Source organism: Coptis chinensis, chromosome 1 (assembly GCF_015680905.1).
Source record: "Coptis chinensis isolate HL-2020 chromosome 1, ASM1568090v1, whole genome shotgun sequence".
Taxonomy (NCBI): domain Eukaryota; kingdom Viridiplantae; phylum Streptophyta; class Magnoliopsida; order Ranunculales; family Ranunculaceae; genus Coptis; species Coptis chinensis.
Genome location: NC_141456.1, coordinates 2,442,501 through 2,470,240, shown reverse-complemented (window position 1 = coordinate 2,470,240; position 27,740 = coordinate 2,442,501). Strand labels below are relative to the sequence as shown.

The window sequence follows — 27,740 nt, the reverse complement described above, 5'->3', positions numbered from 1 at the left end:
GTTTGTCTCAGTAAATTTGTGTTTTCATAGTTTCTATCTCTGTCATATTTTAATTTCCACATAAAACCTATCTAAGCAAATCAATGAATACGCATATGGTTGTTTGTGGATGACAAATGGGTTTCCTTATTCTTGTGAAATGCAGTCGCGTATGTAATTGTACTCGGATGATCATGCCTTAAAGCTCCCGTATTTCATTGTGATGGCTGGATTTGTTTTAGCTCTGCTTGCATTTGGGATTCCCCATTTGTCGCTATGAGAATCTATCTTGAGTTTCAAATGCCTTGAGTTTAATATATAATATCGTCATCGCATGTGTGCTATCGTTTCAAGATGGTATGTGTTGTCTTTCCCAAATTCTCAATGTCGCGGGCCCGGTCTAATGAAGTTCTCAGAGAAGCTTTCAGTTTTTTTTTTAGATGTAGTTATTTTCTTTATACATTATAAAATCCTATGACTTCAATTGTCAACATCAAGTAAATTTTTATATGCAACTTGCAACAAGAAGTCGATCATCGATCTAGCTTTTTACCGCCTTTCAAACCAAGGTTGCTAAAGGTTCTTCAATGTTCATTTCTTTCTGGAATTAAGTAAGATCTCATACTATCAATCAATCTAATTAAAATGGACGCATTCAGAGTTTTTGAGATACTTTGAAGTTGATACATTTGCTGATGTTGATCGATTTGAAGTTTAAACTTAAATTTATTGCCTGAGTTAGGTGAACAATCATCATTAGAAGCACCAATAGTCCACGGCAACAGAAATCGATGTCATGTCCCAGGTGTCCTTTACAATCCAAATACATTGGAGAGCTTCCGTGCCCTTGATAAACAGAGTTTGTTGAATTCAGAAGCAAATAAGGTATTTTTCAAGTTTCCTTGTAATCAAAATAACAAGGATTGTTTGGCGAGCCACATGTTTAGAAATTCTTACGCCTATAGTACGCCTTCTTAAGTCTTACCAACATTCACCGGTTTTCAGATTTGGGAGGACATCCGCTCGGGTAGAGCCGTGGAGGATAGTTCTTTACTTTCAAGGTTCCTTCTAATTTCTCTTGGCGATTTGAAAAAGTCGAAGCTTCAACTACCGGGTTTAAGCACCTCGCCTCGAAGGTTGATCCTTTAGCAACCTTGATTGATTTGAGGCCGCCTTCAATCTACTTCAATCTAGAAGAGGTACCGAATTAAATTTTATATATCCGAGTAATCGGGTAAATATAAATGTTTAGATCTGCTCTTTTGTTAATTGGTATTGGTTCCGATGAGAAATGGTTTATTCTCGAAGTACTAGGCCGAGTCCCCTGTCACCGCTTGTAACGAATGACGAACTCTAGCTTAACAAAAGTCACGGGAGAGGGTGCAACTTTTGAGTTGTTTTAAACGCATGTCTTTGAAGGAAAAGATCCGTGGTGACCGCCATGTCTTCGATGGCGTAAGAGCGGATCTCAACTCTCAAAGACATTGGCCCTACAAACTAATTTCTATTCAAAGCAGCTGTATCTATGTGCCTACCGGTGGAGTAACTATGTGGAATAATTACTTTGTCTTTTTCTTCTCTAGATCTATGTCCCACTACTATGATCGTAGTTGAGCTGTTAGACTTGTTTTGGGTTTCGCAAGGATTTAACGAAAGAAGACAAGAATTTATGGTCTTTAGAGGGGCTAGATCCGTAAAAATCTTTCTTTATGGGCTCAACTTGAGTTTAAAACCTAAGTCTTTAGCTTTAATATTGAGTGTATACTCATTTGGTATTTTATTTCTCGATTGTCGTTAAAGTATGTGCTTTCTCATGGAGCAACTTTTTCCTTTTATTGCTCATGTTTTACCGGGGCCATGTATAGCGTAATGCAACTTATTCTCTCACCACCACCACCGGGCTCATAGATGCAATTGAATGGTCGATAGCGTATGCAACTTATTCTCTTACCACCACCACCGACTCATAGATGCAATTGAATCTTTCCCCTAGAGTTTCTACAGATTATAGGGATATGTTGCCATATATAGATGGGGAATGTTTGTCGTGGATGCTTCGAAAATGAACGTCGAGAATAAAATGAGGGTAATTGATACCATTGTCGAAAACATGTCTTCGACTTTGTATCTTAAATGTATTTTTAGAAAATTTACAATTAAGAGGGAATCACGCTCACTTTGCAGAAACGATAATCAAGAGCATGCTTCTGAAAGAACCCGTGATTGTAGATTGACCGTCAGGAACCCAGATTGTAGACTAACCGTAAGGCACGTGGAGCGTTGAGGTAGCGCTGTAGGCACATCCACGCCTCGCGGGCCGTAGGCACGGGCATACCCTAGTTACAAATGACCTGAAATACTTGTGATTTGGTGGAGGAGGAGTTTACATTATTTATTTTTTCTGTTTATTTTTTTTCGTTCAGGTGGACCACATCACCTGAAGATGGCAATGCATTTGCTTTGCTGGGCAATAGAATTCTGTTACCAAATGGACAGGCTTTTCTTGTATGTCCACAAATTCTGTCTGAAGTTAATATGATTTCGCTGTGGCGATAGATTTTTTTCGACATCTCACCTCATTTTGTCCTTCCAGATTTTTAGTGCAACACCTGACACCACACATTTCTAACTGATGGGCAACTGACCGAACACCTTGGGTACGTGATTTGGAAAATTCTAGGACAGGACACACGTTTCCCGTAACGTACCTGGGACTCCCTATCAAGTCCTCGTAAGTGAGTCACATCATCACCGACCACCAAGTGATGTGACGATTTAGGAGCGGGGTAGCTTCATATTCTCACATCTATGTCGCAACACAGTGGGCGAATAGTTTTGGATTTTGATCACCACTCACTTTTTTTTAAACTGATTTCAGTTTTAATTTAGATTACTTTTGGTATTTGCCGCTAGCTACAAGAACATAATTCTTTGCGTAATTAACCATGTTTCCCGACGGAATATTGTGTTCCTGTCCTATATATTCTTGCTTCATTTGATGACTTGTGGAGTTGTGCTAGCCATCTTGAAATTTTTCAAAAAGTCATAGCAAATGCGTATCCCTTTTTTTTTCGATAAAGCAAAAAAAAAAAAAAAAAAAAAAAAAAAAGTCATAGCAAATGCGTATCCCATAACCATAAGAATGGTAAATATTAAAGATAGTTCGAAATACCTGTATATATTTAGCTAAGATCCACGTATCAAACTACTGAAGTGGGCATCTTGACACACAAACTACAAAGATGATATGTCACACCCCGAATTTTGATAAATCATATAACATAATTAATATTCAACTCCTTGATATCTGAAGTGTGACGACAACCTCAAATCTCAACCTATCGTTATACACTTCAAAATAACATAACACCAAATAATATAATAATAATAATAATTAATACTCAAAAATATCTCTTCGTTATGAAAACTTGCAAATTTAGATTAAGTTACAAACTTCCTCACTTAACAATTCCGAAATAAAAAATATATATATCTGTCACAAACAATTTCCACCACATCTCAAAGGAAAATGAAAGACATTTTATTTAAACAGCTAACATAAATCATGAGTAGCAAATCACCTCCTTGAATGTCAATTAGCTCTGTCTAGGCTGATCGACTATGTTCATATATGAACACACCCGATTAGCAAAAATGTAAATCGGGTTAGCATTAAAAACAATACTGGTGTGAGTACCTTTAGTTATAGAATATTTTTTTTTATTGGCAAACTTTTTTTAAATGAGATCAATAACTCTTTAATATTGGTGGGGGTTCGACTTCTAGACCTTTGGTAACATCACCCAAAGGTTTTACCGATTTTACTAGTTAGTACCTAAAAATTAGTTGATTTATGATAAGTGATACATATATTAATAAGACAGTTAGTTTCTCCACCAATACGCCTTAGCTTAAAGTAGTTAGTTCCTCTATGGAGGCACCTTAGCTTCTAGCTAATAACAAATAAAACTTATGCTACACTTACCTCTATGCATGCTCTATTACATAATGGGTCATCTCTGCAAAAATACTTAGTTTAACTCACTCTCTGGCAAAACAACTTTTAGTTGTAATATCTATCTAATAAAACACAATGGTGTGGGGCCCGCAGGGCTCCATCCAGTGGTTACCATTGTTTTTCTAAGTTTCAAGTTGACACGGCAAAATAAGCCAATCCCAAAGAGTATGCTTCCTTACGCCTCTAACACTCGGATCTATCGGATCTTTTTCCTCATCTTCAAACAAAACATCAATACCACTATTCTTCCCCCGTAGCCAAGAGTTGCCGTTTTCCAACCGCGTCTATTCTTGATGCCTAACCGCCGCTTATAGGTTTCCGAAATGGGCCAATCGTTCAACACTTTCACTCTTCTCTCGCTTCAACAAAACTTTTATGAAGGGGAGAGTCTCAAGGCCTTTGGGGTCTACGCCTTTGGCGGTCACCCGCTTTAAGTTTAATCTAAACACTCAATGATTTTTGAAGCCGAATCTAGGAGTTTGGTTGTATTATGAATTGTTCAAGTTGGTTGGTTCTTGGAGCCAAACAAATTTGAAATTTCGTTGCTTTTCGATGATTCTAACATTTTATTTGCTTAAGTGGTGGTCATCCGTTGCTTCGCTATCAAGTGTGTTGAAGTTCAAAAGCAATGTTAGACACATTAATATCTTGATAGGCCGTTTTAATAGCTTATGTTATCAACGTTCAGACATTGGAGCCAAGGTGTTAATAGCTTCTGTTATCAAAGTTCAGACATTGATAGGCCGTTTTAATTAATAAGACATTAATTAATAATAAGACACATTAATTATTTGATGATTATTTGCCTGGAATGCAGCCACCTAAGATTACAGATTCAAGGGACTCATTATCTTCATTTAGTCCATCACAGCTATTCTTTACTTCGGATAATTTTGGTATGGATTCAAGGGTTTCATCTTCGTTGATTCAAGTAGGACTTCCGTGGTGGGCGGCGGAGCAGGCTAAATGTAAGCTTTACTCTTGTTTCCTTTCCTATTGGTTTTAAATATAGTCCCATTTGTAATGTGTTTTATTTTCATGATCTTAGAGTTCGATTCCACGGGTACATTTGGTGGACGGAAATGGAAGAAAATGCACCGAGAGTCACCCGTCAATGTACCATTTAAGCCGAGAACCGAGGTATGAATCATCGAGAACTTACCTAAAACAGTTTTGTTATAGTTTATGCTTAGATAAAACCTACTACAGAGGAATTAGACCAGTTTTGTCGGAAATACATTGTTGGACATACAATAGTACTATGTTTGGATTTGGTTGACGTGCATCCCTTGCATACACGCCCTATGCATTTTCTTTTTCGACTCTAGGTTTGCGAAAGTGCTCCACTTATACAACAAGAAGATTTCACTGTTTCAACCATCAAATCAAGATGATTAGAGGGACTTTTATGATAAGAATGTGATTTACTATTGAAAGGATGTTCTAGGCTGCAATTATGTAATGTATTGGTTCTTGTTGCAAAGAAAGAGGGAGATCAAAGGAGGAGGAGTTCCCCAAAAAAGTAAAGGAAATGTCTATGGAGGAGGAAAAATTACGGATTCCAATTGCACAAGGGCTCCCATGGACAACGGATGAACCCGAGGTTAGAATTGCCGTAAATTAAGTGTGGCATTTAGGTCAATGACCAAATTTGCACAGATTTTATGTTTTGCTTTCTGAATCTTAGTGGTGATAGTATCTCCTCTCTAGATTTTAAAACAAAGCTTCATCTTGGTCCAAGACTGCTTTTTATTGTTCTTTAGTCGAAGATCAAGCAACATAACCGGGCGCTTTTATTGTCGTGGTTTTACTTCATTTTCTTTGTTCTATTTTAATACTTAATATACTCCCGCTTTATGTTTTCGACATTCTTTTATACTCTTTAACAAGAAGCTTGCTAAAGCCTCCAAAGAAAGAAATCACGAGGTCGCTTGACTTTTTCTTCACAAATGATATGAGGGTACGTGGAGCGGCAGAGTTTGATCATTATGTAAGTTTACATAGCTAATCTAATAGCTATTTTACTATTATCTTTATGGATTTCCACAAAGACCTAACCTTTGGCTTCTTTCATTAAGAAAAGCCGATTGTTCATCCATTACATTTTTTTTCAGGTCACCAAAAAATTGAGTTTGATTGAGCAAGACAAATTGGAAAGAGAGAGGCGTGAGAAGGTATGAGTCCGACTAGAAATGAATTTTTATGGTCATAGCAAAATGTTCACACAATATGTTAATGTTTACTTAAATATGTGATTTGTCTCTTGGGCTTCTTGCAGCTAGCGTAAGAGGAAGAGATAAGGAGATTGAGGAAGGAGCTTGTTCCAAGAGCTCAGCCCATGCCTTATTTTGATAGACCTTTTGTTCCACAAAGGTAATGGTCTAATTTAGGTTTTTATATGATACTGCTTCTTGTTTGACATTATTTAGTTTTATGTAGAAAACCCAAGAGTTTAGAAAGCTTAAGTAGTGTTGAAATTACAAGAGGGATATTTTACTCATCCTTCAACATTTTAACAACTGATCCGGGGAATGACTTGATCAAGAAAGTGCATATTAGCGATGAAATTACTTCATCAACATCTTTCTTTCTCTTTTTCTCCCTTTTAACGATTTCCACTTTGAAAATCAAATGCAAACATTTCGTGTTAGAATAAGATGATCAAGGATTATTACTTTCATCCTTTAATGCTTTGACGACTAATCATTCGCACCCTTTCTCATGGTAGATCTGTAATAGGGCAATCGCACTCTTGTTTGCCGTGGTTCTCGATAGTGTTATTTTAAATATATGGCCGCCATACCGATGGATCAATTGGTCTTTGCATCTTCCGGAGGTCTCAAAGCATCCAACTGCTCCAAAACAACCTAAGTTTCATATGCCCCAAAGATAAGAAGATCAGTGCATGTCCCGGAATGACATTAGTATCTATAATTGACCAAAGATCAAGATCGAGAAGGCAAGGATGATTGGAAAGGATAAAAGATCGATATCTACACCCTCCAAAGATCAGATCAAGAAGAGGGAGCGGATGAACGATGGATGAAATTTCATCCACTCATATTACCATATTGAAGACCAATAAATAAAATACTTTCGTAATCTATTTTGTTTCTTCATTCGGCTATTGAAGAATGTTATTTCGCTTATTTGTCATCCTCAGATACAAGTACTCAATTATTTCTATTTGTATCTCCTTTGTTCATAGTGAACTTTTTTTTTTTTTGATCCATCAAAGTTTAGAAGGTACCCGTGGTTTTAGTTAGATTCAAAGGTGATGGAATGTAGGGAACCAAAATAAACTCCTTCCATGAAGCTTACTTCTAGTCGCTCTATCTAGTGTGATGTTTCTCAGAGGATTTTGTCCTCTATAATTGCTGCCTAATTGTGCTCATTGAACATTTCGGTGCCACTTTCCTCGGTTCCACTTTTATACAATTGTCAAACCAAATTTTAACTCTGGCCGCAATGTCACCTTTTGGTTCAAACAACTCTCTCACCTAACATTGGGTTGGTCTTTTGTCCGGCAGCATGCCAACAAGCACACAACAATATGAAAACCGAGACGCCAAAATTATATGGATAGGTTGATTGTGGTTTGTGGATGCATTCGCCTTCAACAACCAATCTGAATTGGATCATATACGTGTAACACGCTGGTGTGCTATCTTAGAACACATGCTATTGCTAAGATAAGAGTCTACAACTTACTTACGCCTTTTCATCCATTGTGAGTTTGGGACAAACTAGGGGTGTAACGGATAGGTTCGGATCGGATATGCCTCAGATCCGAATCCGAATCCGAAAATTTATACCGATATCCTAATCCGAATTCAATCCGACGGATATTAAAAAATTTATCCGGAATCCGATTTCGATATCCGAACGGATATCGGATAATATCCGATCCAAAATTAAAATTAATTAAAATTTTATTTGCTTTAAATAATTCATTTTACCATTATAAAAACTAGTATAAATATATATATTTGTCATTTATTATTATTATTTTGTTATTATAGTTTTATATTATTAGTTTATGATTTTATATAATATTTTATACAATAAAAAATGAATAAATTAATTATATATAATAACTATTAATTTTTTAAATCGGATCGGATATTATCGGATGCGGATATGGCAGTATCCGAAACCAGTTCGGACATAAAAAAAATATCCGAATCCGAATCCGAATCCGAAATTTTCGGATAATATCCAATTTTTCAATACGACTAATCGGATTCAATATTTGATATCCACTTGCACCCCTAGGGACAGCCTTATTCTCGCCGGAAGCGAAGAAAGCTGGCCAATGTAACTATGTAACCACACCGTAATGTAAATTATTAGGCTCTGTGAAATGCTTACCTGGAAAATCATGATCCAAAACATTGGAAAATCATCAAATAATGGGAGGTTATATCCAAATCACCCTTCGTGGTTCAAGTTAGTGTGATGTCGAAGTTTCCAGCCTAATAATCATTCTTGACCATAAATAGAACAATAGCCAAAGATAATAGAATCAAAACGGGGAGGGGGTGTGTTCAAGTTCAGTCGCTTCTACAGAGTTAGCGTCATGGGCGACTTATCGATCTTGCATCGGCACGGGCATACCCTAGTCATAAAACGAAACGTAACGTGTAAGTCTTAAAATAATAACTATGTAAGATAAAATGATAATTTCAAAAACGTTTAACAGGTGTTAATACTCCTCGATATCTGAGGTGTGACACGATATCACATTATCACCTTGTCCCCTGTCGATGTGTTAGCCAAATAAAACTTAGTACCACAATGATCAAATTTGAAGCCGTCTATAGCCTTTATAAAAATAAAAAAAAAAGTTGTCTATAGCCTGTATATGCAGAACGCTAGGACCACACAATGTACAACGATGCCATCAAAGATTTGGTATTTATACTTGTTAGAAAAATGGATTTGCACAAATCCATTGAGATATGAATAAGTAATTTGTCTCCCAAGTTATCCTACATTGAGATGAAATGAGTTTTTCTTTAAACAATACATAAAGTGAGAAAAACATTTTCGAAATGGTACACTGGTTCGAAACAGTGCATTATGCCGAAAAGATGCGACCTTTCGAAATATGTACTGGTTCGAAACAATACATCATGCCGAAAAGGTGCGACCTTTCGAAATAGGCACTGGTTCGCAACAGTGCTTTATATCGAAATAGTGTGTCATTTCGAAACATGTGACTTTTCAAAGAGTTGTTTACTTTTTTCCAAGAGTCACTGTGTTGTTTCGAAGAGGCACCACTCACCTATAAATAGTTGATGAATTTGAAGAGAAAGACACACCATATCACACAGAGTTCTGATATTTCTCTTCTCCCTCTGTTCTTAGTCAAATACTATGTTGTATTCGCTGAGTCTATAGAATTGAAGTGCTAGCTTTCTGTAGAAGGAAGTCCGTTCTATCTTGGGAAGCAGTTTCCCATCAACCTTCAAGCACCGTGAGAGAGAAAATTTGTTTTAAGGACATAGTAAATCTTCACTAGGCTCGGATTTAATCATTAGTAAATTAAGTTCATTAGTTGAACTAAAATGTTTGTTTGTTTGTTGAACTAAAGGTTTGTTCATAATATATTTGTTATATCAATTTGATTTTCTTATTTACTTAACAATAAGTATATTTTTGGAATAAATCTCCTACAATACTAACTTCATCTCGAGCATCAAGAATCAAATATTTGGTATCTATACTAACTTCATCTTGAGCATCAAGAAACTAGATGTAACGATATTGATTAACTACATACATTTTTCATTACAGAGACTTAGAGACGAGATACTACTCTTTGATTTTTCGCCTTATGCAATTTAAGTAAAATTAAAATGTCATTTTTTTAGAAAAAAAAATCATTATCTAACAGTGAGAATAATAATTATCTACTCAGACTCCCTCAATAACTCTCTTGGGACTCCATTTTCTACGTGACATCAAAATCTTACTCTCTTTCCAAAATTTTAAAAACAAACATAGAAATAAATTAATACCAAATAACATATCTAATTAAATGACTAAAACCAAAATAACAAATAAATAAATAACTTGCCTATATTTTCACATACAAATCAACCAAAGAAAAAAAAAAAAAAAAAATCTTAACTCCCAAAAAAAAAAAAAAAAAAAATGAATTGGGTGCACTTGTGAATCAAATCATTATATTTTTTGACATAATCATCAAAACATTTGTTTAAATCAATAGATAGATAATCATATGATTTTTTTTTCTCCATTCAAAATTAATGTAAATTAAAGTGATTTTTTTTTAAAAAATTTTGTGACAAGAAATAGAGTGAGGGGGATGAGAATGACGAGGGTGCATTTTTTGGGCACGCAACTTTTTTTTAGGGCGTTGGGTTTTATTTTTCTTTATCTTATTTCTTTTTTTTTTGTTTAATTTGTTTGTGGAAATATAGACAATATTTTTGTTATTATTTTGGGTGTTAGTTGTTTAATTGGGTAAGTTATTAGTTATTTTTTTGTTTTTTTTTTATTATTGGAAATAGAAATATAATTTGAATGCCACGTAAGATATATAATCCCTATGGAGTTATTAAGGGTGATCTTGGACACACCCATAGAAACACTCCCATACTCCATAACTAACTTAAGTTTTAGTCATACCCCAATAACCGCCTCAATCCAATAATATCTCTCAAATTAATTTGGGAGATTTATAATAGAGGCAAAATGATTAAAAAAAATAAAATAACAACATGTCTTTTGGGTACTCGTTCTTTTGGAAGAAGAAATCAATAATATATATATATATATATATATTTTTTATTTTATTTTTTTTTTGAAAGAAGAAGAATAATAACACGTTTTTTTCAGTTACAAGTGAAGAACGTAGAGTATCTAGGGTTTAGTATGGAGTCCCACGATATATATTAAATAAATTACTTGTTTTGTCTTAGGTATACCTAATAAAAAAAAATTAGGAACCTAAATGTGTCTAAAATAATTTTATTTATTTATTTTAAAGTTGGGGTATGTGAGTGTTTTTATGGGTGTGTCCAAAATCACTCATTATTAAGGGAGTCTAAATAGATTTTTTATATAATTTATCTAGTCAGGTTATTAAAAGTTACAAAAAATAATAATAATAATAATAAATAAACACAAAAAAACAAATGTTATTAGCAAGTGAAAAAAGTTTACTAATGCCAATTAAGGAACAGGTCCAACTAATAACTAACAAAGTAACAAGTCGATCATGCGACTTCTACACGCACTCCCCTGCCGTCCACCATATAAATATTTATAAGCTAGTTTATCATTAAGGCGACATGGTGTGAATGTTAATTTCTTTTCAGGTCAAGAGTACTTGACTAGTTGACTCTAAATGTTCACACGTGATGATTATACAGTCAATAATATATTGGCTAACTAATTTCCAACATTGTTGATCATAGTCTTTTCAATAATTATAGGACCACATTATTTTTGGTCTGGTTAGTGACATGGTGACATGGCAAGCCTGTTTTTTATTCTTTAACATCTTTTCCACGTGACAAAAAATTAAAAAATCGAAAATAGCCCCGACACCTGTTTCTCTATTCCCATTAATGATGAACACCGAACATGACCAATTTTTTGTTTAAGAAGAAAGACAAAAAAAATTCGAAAAAAAGAGAATGGTGTATTGGTGTCTTTATACTGGTTCGTTTGTTCTAATTGGAGACAAAATCTCGTTACATTGAAAAACTTGGGAAAACCATTTTTTATTAATGAATTCTTGAAATCCTCTTTTCTAACAAACCAAGTTCTCAAATCAATTTTTCTTCTAATTTTCTATTCATTAGAGACGAGGGGTTTTCCTTTAATTTACAGGGCCTAAAGGTATGAAATAGAATTTGTGCCTCGTTTTGTAAGTATTAGATGAAAAATCATTAGCAAAAATAATAATAATAAAAATATATATATGAGAAAATCAATACATATATATATATATATATATATATATATATATATATACACACAATCTGAAATTGATAATTTGAGAGAATGTGGGATATTAGTAAATGACTAAATGGGTGGAAGAAAGAAGAGAGGGTAATAGAGTAATTGTGTTTTATTTGGTTTGAGTTGAGAGAAATTAGAGAAATATAAAACTGCATGATACTTCAGCCAGTCACTAAACCGGGCCAAAATGTCTGTCTCCATAGAATTACTCTAGTATTTTTAATCCAAATCCTAGGCAAGTGCCGGTCCCCCAAAACGACCCGAACATGAGAGGTCATCCTGTGAGTTTCAGTGTACTCCGATCCAAAGTCCAAACTAGCCAAGTTGACTCTAACTTGAACTTATGCAGTTATGTACTTATGTTAATCAATTTAACTTAGTATGTGCTGCCTATATAGGGGTGGAATTTGAGCCGAGTAGCTTGGGCTTGGCTCGTTTATGCTTGGCTCAAGTTTGTTCATTTAACTAAATGAGCAAGCTCGTTCCCATATTATACCGCTTAATAAACGAAAGGGTGATCCTGTTCTACCAATAAAGCTCAAAATACCATCATCACAAATAAATAAAATAGCCAGAAATTTCTCGAGGCTCTGGCTTCGAGCTCTACTCATTTAAGCTTCAAATTGGACTCGTTCATATAATATATGAGCCAAGCTTGAGTCTATATTAAAGCTCGTTTAAATAAACGAGTTGAGCCGAACTTAGTGAACTCGGATCGATTAGCTCGAATTCCACCCCTATACCTATACATACAGACATGGAATTTGATTGAATATGCCAGTTGGTAATTCATCTGAAAACAGACTGATCAGTATATATGAATGTGTTCCACAAGCTGCGGGATTCCTAAATGCCTGTACTTTTCATTAAAAAGTTGTGGTCCTAAGAATTATGATCATATTTAGTGAAGATACGATCCAAGGATTATAAGGATGTTTAAACTTGCTTGTCAGGGTTGAATTATTGCAAATTGCAAAAGGATTGGATATTAATTGGCCATGTGGATCATATCCCGTGTTAGTTCTGACCTTAATTTTTATGCTTATGCTTTTGTTTAAGTGTTGAGCCATCGATCATATCTCTATCTCTACTATATTAACGAGGCTTCCCCCACTCCTCCCCCCCTGCCACTTGGAGCCGCCCCAAAAATCCAGCCAGCCACACACTTTTGTAGACAGAAAAAGTAGCTGATTGTGACATTTTCCCAACTGACGGCTCAATTATTGAGCTTTCCAAGCTGTCCTTAACTTTGACACATAAAATTACATTTGTGCCCTTTAATCCTATAACTAATTTAATTCGGATCTAACTTACCAATGGAGATTAGATCGAGCTGGGGTTTCTTCAACCAAAATGAGAACTGGGAAACCAAACCGAACTGAATCAAACCGGACAGCTTTTACGGTTCCTGGTAACTCCGGTTCGGGTTACAATTTCAAAAGTTAGGAGCCGATAGGTTAGGTTTGGTTTTTGGTTTCTAGGCTTTGGTTCGTAGTGAAAACTGAAACCAAACCGTATAATAACTTTAAATATATTAGTATACAGGCTTTCTCTTAAACGGACTATCCTTTTACAGACATGTTATGTAGTTAATATATGTAAAGTTAAATAGTATGGATAACTATATCAAGCCCAATAAATATTTATCTTATCAATTGGGACATATTAAGATATTTAATAGATTATAAACACATCTCTTTATGTGGAAATGTAAATTTGTGTAATTAAATATTTTATTAGTGTTTGCTTCAATTTTAAATTAGTCTATGGTTTCAATATGTTGTGTTTGGTTTCAAATTGGCCTAAAATATTTTGGATATGGAATTTGATGGCAAGCCCAATAGTTGGCCCGAACCAAATAACGGAATCGGGACCGAACCGATAAGTTGGTTCAATTTTATATTGGGTTCTATTTAACAACGGTTTAGTTTTGGTTTTGAAAATTTAAAAACCAACTAGATGGATTAGTTTGCGGTTTCTATAGGAACCGGACTATGAACACCCCTACTATCCGATAGAAAGATGGATGACATGCAAATATGCAATATTCAATAAATGACCAGCTTGATTTAGCCACATGTAAGTATCCTCCGTTCTCAAACATATCACTACAACACACGTGTCTACACCCCAGGTCGTATCTTCACAGCTCATACATCACCAGTTCGTATCACGTCACCAGAACGTAACAACGACCCAGACTCATGTCGTCCCAAATATCAAACACAACCATATATGGAAATAAATGATCTACCGCGATCCTAAAGCTTAATCAACACACCAATCAATAAGACATTTACTTTATAACATTAGAAATAATGATTTAATCATCAAGATAAAGACAAAATATGGATATACACTGACAACGGCCTGAAACAAATAAGAAAAGTTAGCTAAAACATCTATAAGTAGATAGAGATGAACTACGTAAGACTTGATTCAAATTTACCCAAGAAACTTGATATGTAAACAACTCTTATCCCAAGCAAGAGTGCAGCCATTTCCTATCAACCTTAACCTCAGGTCGTAAATACAAATCTACACCTCTACACCACCCTTGAGAGCGAGGTAGTCCCTAGCTAGCGCGTGGAATCTACATTCTCCGCCGCTCATGCACAATCCAATTTTGTCTCCAACAAGACCTGGAGTCTTTGGAGTATATATATATTCTGAAGGGATTGCCCCAAATTACTTTTTATGCCCTTTTATTTTACCAGCGCACCTTATAAGGTAAATGGTTAAAGATTTCAGATTTTATCCTATCCCCTGCATTAGTCAGCGCAAGGGATTTGAGGAAAGCATTTCACCAATTTAAATCCAAGACCGGCTAGAACTGCACCAGCAATTTGGCTTTCAACATAGCCCTATTCGACGGCACATCTTTACTATATTAAAAATTGCGCTCCCACTGCACCTACAATCCCACACCAGTGATTTAATGATAAAGAAAATTTGTGACTCTTGATCACTTTTTTTTTTTGCCTCTATATAAATTTACATATTATTATTTTATCCTATTCCTAAATTTCAACAGTTTTAAATTTAAAATACATGACGAAATTTCAAATAAATTTCAACAATTTTTAATCGAAATTCCAGACAAATTTTTTAAACTAAAAATTATATTGTGGCCCACACATAGTAGTTGTTGTTGTTATTTTTTTTACAAAGGTGTACACACGCACAAAGTGAGTACATCATACTAGTGTATCGTACAAATGTACAATTCAAGAATTCTGTGTCCGTATATTGACTTGACTTCTTAACAACTTTAAGTTTTTAAGACTACATAATTTCATAATAATGTTCCGCTGAGCATGATAATTCCAAAACCAAGTACTTAAGGTCTTGTTCACTCGTCTCCACAAGCTCGAAGTCAAGCTGTCCCGTAGTGTGAATTGAGAAACCCATGCAATATATTTAGAGGTCAATAGTCGAAGTTCAAATACAGTGTAATATATATTTGCATCTTCCTGATCAACTTCCACCAACTGTCCCACCCCAGCCCCGGCCAATTAACATGCATGCTTCATACCCTCCCTTACCAAGAAACATTTCTCATCTATTTAAACCCCCTTACTGAGGTCCCTCACCTCAATTCAACAACCTTAAGTTAGCCATAACTTTTCCCTCCCTAATCTCTTCTATCTTGCCATCTCTCTTTTTTTCTTCCATTTTTTTTTTTATCAATTCCTGAACTTCATCATCTTCTTAGTCTTACATTAATCACCAGAACTATAATCACTTTTAAATGGATAACCTGCCAAAATGTGCAGCAAATTACTCTCCCCTTACCCCTATCACTTTCTTGAGGAGAGCTGCAGCAGTTTACTCAAGTCGTACCTCTTTGATCTACGGGGGTACACGGTTTACATGGAAGCAGACTTATGAACGCTGTTGCCGCCTTGCATCTTCACTCCAAAAGCTTAATATTGTCAAGAATGATGTGGTGAGTGTTAGTTACATCTTTTCTATAGGACCAAGAAAAGTGTACTAGCTTGTAGAGTTTTGTTATTATAGTCTTCTTAGCACTAGTGGGAGTGTAGGACCTTATCTTAGTTTGCTTTTCTCTGTTATAGGTTTCAGTACTGGCACCAAACATTCCTGCCCTCTATGAAATGCACTTTGCTGTACCCATGGCTGGAGCTGTGCTTAACAGCGTAAATACCAGGCTTGATGCGACCAATATCGCCACAATTCTCAAACACTCAGAAGCCAAAGTTTTCTTCGTCGACTACCAGTATGTGCCAGTGGCGCGAGAGGCCCTAAGGTCACTCATAGTGAACTCCCATATAGCTGATGAACCACTATTACCACTGGTTATTGTTATCGACGACATCGATTCCCCAACAGGAATTCGCTTGGGAGAGCTGGAGTATGAACAGCTTGTCTACAATGGAAATCCTGGATTCTCACCAAGGGAACTCGATGATGAATGGGATCCAATAGCCCTAAATTACACGTCGGGGACAACTTCTGATCCAAAAGGTGTCGTATACAGCCACCGGGGTGCCTACTTAAGCACTCTCAGTCTCATACTGCAATGGGAAATGGGAAGTGAGCCAGTATATCTGTGGTCGCTTCCTATGTTCCACTGTAATGGATGGACTTTCACTTGGGGGGTTGCTGCACGCGGAGGTACTAATGTGTGCATCCGCAATACCTGTGCTGCTGATATGTACCGAGCGATTGCTGAACACAAGGTAACACATATGTGTTGCGCTCCAATTGTGTTCAACATCATCCTTGAGGCTAAGCCCCATGAGCGGCGAAAGTTAACCACCAAAGTGCAGATATTGACTGGAGGAGCACCACCTCCAGCACCATTATTGGAGAAAATTGAAAGGCTTGGTTTTCATGTTACACATGCATATGGATTAACTGAAGCAACAGGACCAGCACTAGTTTGTGAGTGGCAAGCAAAGTGGGACAAATTGCCACGTCATGATCAGGCAAAGTTGAAGGCTCGACAAGGACTAAGTGTCCTTACACTGGCTGATGTGGATATTAAGGATTTGAAAACAATGGCTAGCGTGCCACATGACGGGAAATCGGTAGGCGAAATCGTTCTACGTGGAAGTAGTATCATGAAAGGATATTTCAAGGACAAAGAAGCCAACCAAAAGGCTTTTGTAGGTGAGTGGTTTGCTACTGGTGATATGGGCGTAATCTATCCTGATGGATATTTAGAGATCAAGGATAGGTCAAAGGATGTAATCATATCAGGCGGCGAGAATATTAGTAGCGTTGAAGTGGAAACCGTTTTGTATAAGCATCCTAAAGTGTTGGAAGCCGCCGTCGTAGCAATGCCACATGAGTTCTATGGAGAAACACCTTGTGCATTCGTCACACTAAAAAATGAAGCAATGGGAGAAAACGCCGAGCAGATTGAACTCGACGTTATTTCATTCTGTCGAAAAAATCTTCCTCATTTCATGGCTCCTAAGAAGGTTGTGCTTTGTGAAGATCTTCCAAAGTCAGCAACGAATAAGATTCAGAAGAATCAATTAAGGGCTCTGGCTAAAACTTATCCAAGTTTAGAAAAAACCCAAAAGGACCAAAATTTGAACAGTTCTCATGTTAAGAGCCAACGATCTCGCCACATATATCATGAACCTCAAGAACAAGTCCTCGCTATATCTCGTCTTTAAGCTTCGTATTTTATCTCGTCTTTAAGCTTCTCAAGAGTGCTAACTTAAAGGAACTATGTACATAAAAAAGAATACTATGAGGATTGTGTTGCGAGTTGTGACAGCTTACCAAAATAGTGATGTGTTTGCTTTCTTTCTCTTGGATTAAGAAATCTAGTTTTGTCCTAACAATGCGTTTAATGTTAAGGCCTATTTATTGAGAACAGAAGTGTAGTTCACTGTTTTTCACTCCTGTTTTCAGTAGAAGTACTTCACCCATTCACTTTCAGTGTAAACTACAAAGTGATAAACCAATTAACTCTTTCAACCGCTTAACCAAATTATATTGAGATTTTAACTAATAAACACAAGAAAATATCAGACGTTTTTTTTAAACCGTAAATCAGCAACTTCAACCAATGAAAATCATTTGTCACAAAAGTCTAGTGAGACATCATCAACACTATTTAGAGTGATTTTTTGCTCCCAGCGTTAGTTCCTCCAAGCGCTCCAAGGGAATTATCAGCCACACAAATTTCATTTTTTCCACAAAAAAAGAGTAGTTATACCTTACACAAAATCCTCAAAATTCTCAATTTTACTAGTTTGTCCCTCATAAGTCATAATTAATAATTAAAAAGAAAATGAAAAGAAAAATAAAACAAAACAAAAAATAGGAATCAAAATATGAAAAACAGGATGGATGCATTAAGAACAAGCTAACAAGAAGATGATATTATTATTATTAACACGTTTTTGCAGGAAGAAGATAAATAAAAAATACACACGTTTGTTGGTTTATTCCATTTTACATTTTCTTTATTTATTTATTTTATTTCCTTTATGAGGGATGAACTAATAAAATTGGAAATTTTGAGGATTTTGTGCATGTTGTAACTTATTTTTTTGTGTGGAAAAGATGAGACGTGTGGGACTCAAAATCTCCTTGGAGCGCTTGGAGGAACCAACGCTAAGAGCAAAAAATCACTCCACTATTTACACCAATTACTTGGCAGCATACCCCATTTGCAAGATCCAACAGTAATGTTTCATCGTGTGAAAAAAAAACTTCATCTCGTAGCCATTGGATCTTGCAACTGGGGTGGTATCCCTAATATTTTTGAAAATGGGAGGTTTCTCTAATTGCAACTAGTAATGGGGGTATCCCTAACTAACCCTGATTTTGGCTTTTTGGGGAACAAATGCATTACTCAACTTTGATTTTTCGAACCATGAAATTCATTTCAATTGCGAATACATATTGCTAAATTCGTGCCCGTCCCTTCAACTGGAAGGGTCGATTATCTGTTAATTATCGTACTGTTGAGGAATACAGGTGTAGAAAGCAAGAAAGATCTGAAATTTGGTTAAAGTTTACATGCATGTTGCCCAAAAAGAAAACAGTTCATCCCACTTCATCCTAAAAGTCAAATACAATTCAGAAAGATTTTTGGTTTGGGAATGCAGGAATTTGATTACCTTAATTTTTAAAGGCAAAGTTGATGTTTCTCAGTTTCAATTCTCTACCAAATATGGCAAAGCTAGCATTTCCTACAAATAGAATGAAAAACTAACGATTCTCAGCTATGAGATATCTCTCAAACAGTTGCATTGAAATAGTAACTCAATCATCAAATATGAAAGTCAATCTTCTTTTGCCCTATGTGGCTATGTGTAGTTCTCTCTTACAATCATACACAACACTGACACAGAGTGTACAGTTATAAGCACTCCAAATGTCTGCTCTTTCATCTCATGCACTAATAAGGATTATCACTAGTTCTATGTATCTATGTGTATTGTATCTTAGTATCTACTCCAAGACTTACTATGTATATTTACTTGGTGTCCACTCCAAGACTTACCATTTGTACGTGTGTAATATTTCCATATTGCTTTTTAAGTTTTGTACATATATATTGGGGAGCAGTGCAATCTCTCATGAATAAGAAATTATTGTAGAAATTTTGATATGCGCAGTGGGAAATTCACAGAAATATGCTCAAGGTACCAACAGGTTGTACTCCTAGTCTGCTCATGAATCTCTAAAATTAAGGCCTGATTCATTTTTCTCGTGTAACAGTATACACCAGAAGTCCATTCTAACTGAACTGGCTAGTTATAGTCCAAGTGACGCCCGCGTTTTAAAGTTCCAAATTTGTAAAATTTCCCCATTTGAACATATCTAGCTAGTGTGAATATCTCTATACTAAATCTTAGTGTAGGAGTAGTAATATCCTAGTGGCACCTATGTGAAGATGTAACTCTACACCCTCCATTGGAGATATTCTTAGATATAAGTACAGGATATGGTCGAAAGCAAGAAAGATGTGAAATCTAGTTGAAGTTTACATGTTGCCCCAACAGTACGTCCCACTTCATCGTAAAAGGAAAATACCACTCCAAAGAGATAAGATTTTTGTTTTGGGAAGGCAGGAACTGGATATATATTACCTTAATTTGTAAAGGTATTGTACTATTGTTGATGTTTCTCAGTTTTCTACCAAAAATGGCAAAATTGGTGTTACCTAAAAAAAGAATGTAAAACTTATGTGGCTGTCTGTAGTTCTCTCTTACAATCATGCACAACACTGATGGAATGTACAGGTACAAGCACTACAAATGGTTGCACCTTCCTCCCATGCGCATTGGGATATTAACACAAATATGCCAAGGGAACCAACAGGTCCTACTCCCACTCTGCTCATGAGTCTCTACGCTCTAAAACCAGGTCTGGATTGCTTTTCTGGTATAACAATTTCCATTAGAAGTTTTCTAACCAAACTGCCTAGTCATGGTCCGAATAATTTCACGCATAGATAGATGAACTACTAATATTTTATGGTCGTGATCATTTTCATTCAGCTTTTCAGTTACCACTCTTGAGAAGTCTGGTTGTGTCGTTGAGCATTGGAGATTTGGGCTCACTCAATGCACTTGCGCATCAGAGAGTTCTGTTTTGCTTTTTTTGGGCCCCAACGACCAAGGTTGCTTCGTGTGTGCATCTCTCTATTGTGGAGAAAATCTAGTACAATATGCTCAGAATGATTTGTAAGATCATAAAGATTTAGATGTCGCAGCCATATCTTAAATAATCAAACACGGGATATGAAAAATGAACCATTGCTTTCCGACGAGAATTTCCTTCAAACTCTGTACCATACTACTGTCAACTGGAAGTCTGGTAACTCTTGTATTTTACTGCGCTAGGATAGTCGAGCAAATGTTTATAGGCAAGTGTTCAAAATTAAAAATGCTAACCAAATGTGTCCTTAAGATTATGGACCAAAATATCACTGATATATCCGATATATCGCCAATATATATCAGTATTTTAATACACCGATATTGATATTTCCGACATATATCCACCGAATATAAAACTCTTTTTTTTCTGATATATATCAAAATTTCCGATATAAAACTTTATATTGCCGATATAATCAACATTTCTAATATAATCGATATATATCGATTAACTTTTTTACCATTTTAAAATATAAATCCGATATTTCCAATATATATCCAATATTTCCGATATTATATTTTTGATATTTCCGATATTTTAAATAATTTGGACTGGTTACCAAAAAAATGGATATATCCAAAATATCTGATATATATCGGTTTTTGGGTACACCGATATATTCATCAATATCGATATTTTGGGCTTTGCTTAAGATAAAGACATTGACCGAGACCCATGACTCGAATAGCATTAAAGTCCTTGAACGTGAGAGCTTCTGCACTCATCTTACCATTTTCAAAGTCGTCTTTCTGCAAGTGTTACACTGTAGAACTTCAAATTAAAATTTTTGACCACTAAATACATAATCCCACTCGCTCTCCCAATTCCACAGTAATCAGATTACCTGCAACAGGGTGTTATGATGCGGTACAATAGTTGTGTTTTGATGCATGAACAAATTAAAATAGAAAGCAAGAGTTGAGAGACGACAAAAGGAATACCAATGCTATAGAACAGATAACAGAAAGTGTTCAAGGCATCTGTGCTACAAAATTAGGAGCTAAATGGGACAAAACTGTTTGGTAATAGAAATGGAGGACAAGAAAATAATCTCAATTGGTTTTCGAAAACCAGATTGATTGGGTTCCCACAGGGTGATTAAATCAAACACTGGACATAGAGTAGTGTTTCATTAAATAATACTGGAAAACCAGGCTTTACATCAACTTTTTTTGGATCACTACCCAATAGGTAGTGTTTCATTAAATAATACTGGAAAGCCAGGCTTCACATCAACTTTTTTTGGATCGCTACCCAATAGGTAGTTAGGTAAACAGATGCTGTTTTAGCGAAGTAACTAATTCTCTCATTTTCCTGTATTCCAAAGCAACAGGCTTCAGCGTTCAGAGGTTTCTTAGAGCCAGAATCCTAAAGTTTCATGATGCACTAAGGAAAGAAACCATTAAAACTAATAATAATACATATCATCTTCAACGAGGTTTGGGATGCTCACAATTTTTGGGGAAGAGACTCCCTAAGATCAAGCAAGAATTGAGTGCATCTCCTCACCATCACATTTCCATAACAGGAAATACTACTCAAAGAATGTAGAACAATGCAGGATCTTACATCACTGCTATATTCAGGAATTCAATTAAACAAGGCTGAATTACCATAGCGCTCTGGCGGATTTCAGATATAACAAAGACCAAGTAACACCTCACTCCTGCTGAAATCACAATAAAAACACAGTGGCAATGCATAAAAATAACATTCATAAAAGAGAAGTGATATTTTCAATTTTTACTTTTAATGATTAAGTGGATAGAGATGATGTCACCATTGTTAGCCGTCAATTAGTCCAACAGATCAAATATATAGCTGAACTTCAATTGGGACATGTAAAGGTGGACGGTCGAGTCAGACCCAGAAAGCTCACATCTTCTAACGCTCTTGTATACCCTTCTTAGAGATAGCCCATGACTTATAGTAGGAAAGGTCTTGTATCACGATAAGATATCTGACGTCGTTTTGAGAATCAGTATGATATATTTCAGAGATTTCCACCCCCAAAACTCAATGTATTGATATTCCAACTCAATGTGACCACTCTGACTAGCAGAAGGATATCACTAAAGTCATGGCGTAAACACAAGAAATATTCACCTAATTTTCCATTCAATTAAACATTGCAACTGTAGTAACTCCACAAGCACTTCCTAGCCTCGGATTGGACAAGAACCAGGAAGGCATCACTATTTCCTAGGCAACTTGATCGGAAATAATGGGGTTATAGTGATGAGATGGTGGAAGGAATACCGAATCTCTTCCTCAATACAGGTTCCAAAGTAAACTACAATCGAGCACTATTTTGTATTTTATTTTATTTATTTAAGTATCAAAAGCTAGAACTGTAGAAGTAATCTCATTCTCAATCACAAAGAAGGAAGTCTTATCAATCTCCTAAAGTATGTTTTTAAGCTTCAACGCTCAAGTGCAATTCCAGACAGACGTTGGTTGACACAGGATGTACTGATATATATATATGTGTGTGTGTGTAAAAATTATTTATGGTATCTGTAACTCATGCCACGTGGCATATGTTGACTTGTACTTACTACATCAGCACTAACTTCCTCCTTGCCAATTGCATCCTAAAAAATGAAGGTATAGTATTCGAGCAACAAAAATTACACTTCCCCGCCAATTTCACTAATACTACATTAAGTATAATTTTAGCACTGGTTCCTCAATTATAACTAACGTCTAAATCCAAGTAGCACACTCCATAGTACAAAATATCCTGATATATCACGATATTTGGGGATATCTATTCAGAGAAAAATATATAAATATCACGATATGTTCAGAGATATATACGACTGTAAATATCAGTGATATTTCGATGATATTTGCGATATTTGGCGATATTTGGTGATATTTGGTGTATATAACAATTTTATTTAATATTTACTATTATATTTCAAATAAATATAAATAATGTATCATGATATATCAAGAAATATCCACAATATCCATGATATTTGTCGATATTTTGGATATATCCACGATATTTGCATGTAAAACAATGTCAAATATCCCCAAAGAGGGAGATATATCCACGATACATATCCAGAAATTGAATATCGATAAATACCCATATCCTGATATTTTGTACTATGGCACACTCACCTAAATTTTGTTCAAAACTAACCAATCATATCTGTAAAAGCTACACCGAAGATTCATCATGGCATCAAATAGCATTCAACAGCTACATTCTTGGATAAAATAGCTATCTAGAAATTTAAAAACAAACACGAAATACCAACAATAACCCTGAAATTTAAACAACAATAGGACATAGGCAAAACCCTAACCCTAAAACTTGTCACACTCACATTACCTCATTTACAATAACGATCGGCTTTCTTCTTAACACGGTCATCAAGGGCTTTCTCAACCGAGGTCAATTTCTCTTTCGGGTCGTACCCGAATTTTTTAGCTTCAACTGGGAAAAGTTGGTCATATTTCATACGCCTTGCCGCATCGATAGAGTAGATGTCAGTAGAAGCTTCTCCACCGTTGATGTTTTCGGAAGGAGATTGATCTGACGGTGGAAGTTCTTCTATGGATTCATCTTGTTGTTTGGGTTTCTTTTTCTTCTTTTTGTCGATGGATTTGTTTACAGTGGGGAGTGCACCACCTTTGAATTTGAGTCTTCCTGTTTTTGCTCTCTCGTATGGAGTCGACATCATTTAATACATCATATACCATTGAACAAGTTATCTTTTATAGTCCCATCTCTATTTGGGCTTTATTAGGTCCATTAAATATACTTTGGTTTTTGGACTTGGGCCTGGGCTTGGGCTTCATAGACTCTTAGATAGAACAGCTAGATACTGCTTCGAACGATTGATTAGATAACTGAAATACCGCTAGGAACAATTGATGGATTAGATTTTCTAGAGGTCTCAAGGTTTTATATTTCTCTATTAGTTCTAGAGTATCTAGAGACAAGGTTTTATATATAGTTATCTAGTAGTTCCTCTACTGGAGATCTTACCGGAACAGGACCCAATCTAGATACTTGTTGTTGTCTTTGGGACAACTCACGTATCAATCCAGGAAAGCCTTTGGAGGTGGCGGCTTTTGGTAGCCGATATTACAAACAAGAAATTGGTCACAAGGCCCATTTTCGGATGAAAATCATTCAGGTGAAAATAACCCGAAAAAGTAATTTTCGAGTGAAAATAACTCGTAAGGACAAATAGCTAGCCTGAATTTGAAATAAATATTTTCTGATTTTACTATTTCTGTTGTTTTGGTATAAACAATGATTGTTCATACTTTATGTTGTTGTATGAACAATGATTGTTTATACCCAAATACGTGAACATACTTCATATACTATGTTGATGTATGAACAATGCTCATAGTTCATGTTGAGATATAAACAATAATTGTTTATATCCCAAATATGTATAAACAATGATTGTTCATATTCCAATATGTATTCCATACATTATGTTGAGATATTGAGGTATGAATTTATGAATAGTGATTGTTCATACTCCAAAGATAGTGTAACTGATTGTGTTCAAGATTTTTTTTATACATGATAAGATGAATACTAGTTTTAATGAGACTTTTATAGCTCTAATTCCTAAGATTTCTAACCCTGATGATATCTCCAAGTTTAGACCTATCAGTCAGTGTAATTTTTGTTATAAAATCATATCAAAACTGCTGGCTAATAGATTGAAAGCACATATAAATAAAATTGTTTCTCCTTTCCAATGAGCTTTCATAAAAGGTAAGAACATAGAAGATAATATAGGCTTGGCTAGTGAAAATTTTCATAATATGAGGCATATGAAAAATAAAAAAAAGGTTTGTAGTTTTAAAAATGGATATATCAAAAGCTTATGATAGAGTAGAGTGGTCTTTTATTGATAAGTTATTCTAAAGATTGGGTTTTAATGAAAGGTGGAGACTCATCATCTCCCAATGTTTGTCTACTGTCTCTTTTAAAGTGCTTTTGAATGGAGCTCCTTTGGATATTGTTATTCCTAGCAGAGGGCTGAGACAAGGAGATCCTCTCTCCCCCTATCTATTTATCTTGGTCTCAGAAGCTCTGTTTAGGATAATAGCTTCAGCTGAACATAAAGGGGAGTTACATGGGATAAAGATTAAAAAATGAGCTCCACCTATCACTCATTTATTGTATGCTGATGATCTAATTTTGTTTACTAAGGCTAATCTTACAGAAAATGGGAATTTAAAAAAGATTTTAGAAGATTATTGTAAGGTGTCTGGACAAAAAATAAATTATGATAAATCTAGCTTTTATAGCAGTAGGAATGTAAATAATAAACATAAAAAGATTTTGAATTTTTTTTGGAAAATGAGGTTTTTTTATAGGAAAGATAAGTATCTTGGGGTTCCTATAGTCCTCTCTAGAAAGAAGAGAGATGATTTTGACTACTTGGTTGATAAGGTTCATGAGAAGATAAAGGGATGGAGGGCTAAAGTTCTTTCCTTGGCCGGCAGAACTACCCTCATCTTATCATCTAGGCTGTGGTATAAGCCACACCAATTTTTGCAATAGCCCTTATCTTCTTCCAACATCTACTTGTGAAAAGATAGATAAGGCTTGCAGAAATTTTTGGTGGCATGGTACTGAGGAAAGTAAAAGCATCCACACTATGGGGTGGGATAACATTTGTAGACCTAAGGCCCAAGGTGGCTTAAGATTCAGAAAAACTCAAGATATGAATAGAGCTATGCTAGCTAAGTTGGCTTGGAAGGCTATCACTGATAAGACTTCTTTGTGGGCAAAAACTTTTATAGCTATATATGGAAGGCATTGGTTTGATGTGAAAGAGAACCCACCCCCTAATGTTTCCTGGTTTTGGAAAGGGATACATAGGGTGGCAATACCACTCAAAGACGGGTGCTTGTGGAGTATAGGGAAATGGAATGAGGTTTCCCTGATGACTCAACCATGGCTGAGCATAAATAAAAGGCCTATCACTATCAGTGAGCTGATGCCTATGAGGCCAGAGCTCCAAATGCTTAAAGTAAAGGACATTATTTTGGAGGATGGGAGTGGATAAGATATAAATAGGGTTGATCATCTATTCCCATATGCTGTTAGTAACCTCATAAAATAAGTGCTTATCAGACCAAAATATAGTGGTCAGGATAAGATAAGGTGGCTGGGTACTAGGAATGGTACTCTCATTGTGAAGTCAGCATATCAGAAGTTGATGGGGAACAAAGAGGTAGCACAATCCTCTTATTTCAATATGAGGACTGTTAAAGCTATCTGGAAAATACCTATCACAGCTAGTATGGCTCTATTTGGTAGCACGAATAGCGGACCTTATTAATGGGTTAGGGCACACTATCCATGTTTTTCTCTTTGGTCCATCTGAAATATGTATAGCTTGTTAATATAGTTGTTGGCGAAACCACAAAAAGGTAGATATTGGTATCCACGTGGGAACATGAGACTACAATCTACTTGTTTAGTAAGAAGGCTCAAAGACAAAATAATAAAACAAATATCGATGAAAAAAGAAAAAAGAAAAAAAGTTGTCTTTGTTTACCAAAAATTAGTCTCCTCTTCTCCCAATCTCCCATGATGAGTATCAAGCTTCTCTTCAACCTCCATCCCACTACCAAGTAAGCTCTCCTCCCAACGCTTCCACTTCATCTTTTTTTCCAATCAAAGACAAAGTAAAATGAAATCAAAATGAATATCCATCCACCCCAAGTAGTCTACTATCCTCTTCAAGCACTTTTTTTTTCTATTGGAATCAATAAAAATCATTTTGGGTTAATGTAATACTAGAGCTTTTGTGTTTATGGGTTTGAAGAAGAATTTCATACTCTATAAATCAGTTTTATGATGTATTGAGAGAATATATGAGAAGAGAATGGAGATGTTGTTTATTTTTGTGAGATGATTGATTGTTGATTGTTGAAACATGGGCACAATTTTGGATCTGTATTAAGTTTCCCTCAAAACTTTGGTTTTTATTTTTATTTTTTTTTATTGATAACAAAAGTGAGACCAAACAGCTTCCCCACTAATTTTGTGTTGTTTATACATCTAATGAATTAGTTTTCATAAGCAAGG

At 35.5% G+C, this 27,740-nt stretch overlaps 2 protein-coding genes across 7 annotated transcripts; one reads left to right on the top strand and one right to left on the bottom strand.

Annotated features, from left to right (window-relative positions):
- The first annotated feature begins 15,596 nt into the window (after window positions 1-15,596).
- On the top strand, window positions 15,597-17,817 carry LOC147521261 (trans-cinnamate:CoA ligase, peroxisomal-like). Its single transcript, XM_086602580.1, has 2 exons — window positions 15,597-15,944; window positions 16,075-17,817. Exons 1-2 carry the CDS (start codon window positions 15,747-15,749, stop codon window positions 17,644-17,646), a joined length of 1,770 nt encoding a protein of 589 aa, XP_086458706.1. The 5' UTR covers window positions 15,597-15,746; the 3' UTR covers window positions 17,647-17,817.
- A 3,513-nt stretch (window positions 17,818-21,330) lies between these two features.
- Window positions 21,331-24,379, bottom strand: LOC147521260 (uncharacterized). 6 transcript variants are annotated; one of them, XR_015218821.1, is made up of 3 exons: window positions 24,000-24,379; window positions 22,267-22,322; window positions 21,331-21,497 (listed from the first exon to the last, which is right to left on the bottom strand). XR_015218821.1 is itself a non-coding variant. In XM_086602339.1 (2 exons), exon 1 carries the CDS (start codon window positions 24,349-24,351, stop codon window positions 24,001-24,003), a length of 351 nt encoding a protein of 116 aa, XP_086458465.1. In that variant the 5' UTR covers window positions 24,352-24,379; the 3' UTR covers window positions 21,335-21,497; window position 24,000. The 6 variants fall into 6 exon arrangements, 3 of the variants coding, with proteins under 3 accessions (XP_086458465.1, XP_086458387.1, XP_086458614.1); XR_015218851.1 differs by having other exon boundaries at window positions 22,267-22,319; XR_015218890.1 differs by lacking the exon at window positions 21,331-21,497 and adding an exon at window positions 22,434-22,613 and having other exon boundaries at window positions 21,572-22,319.
- Between the last annotated feature and the right edge of the window lie 3,361 nt (window positions 24,380-27,740).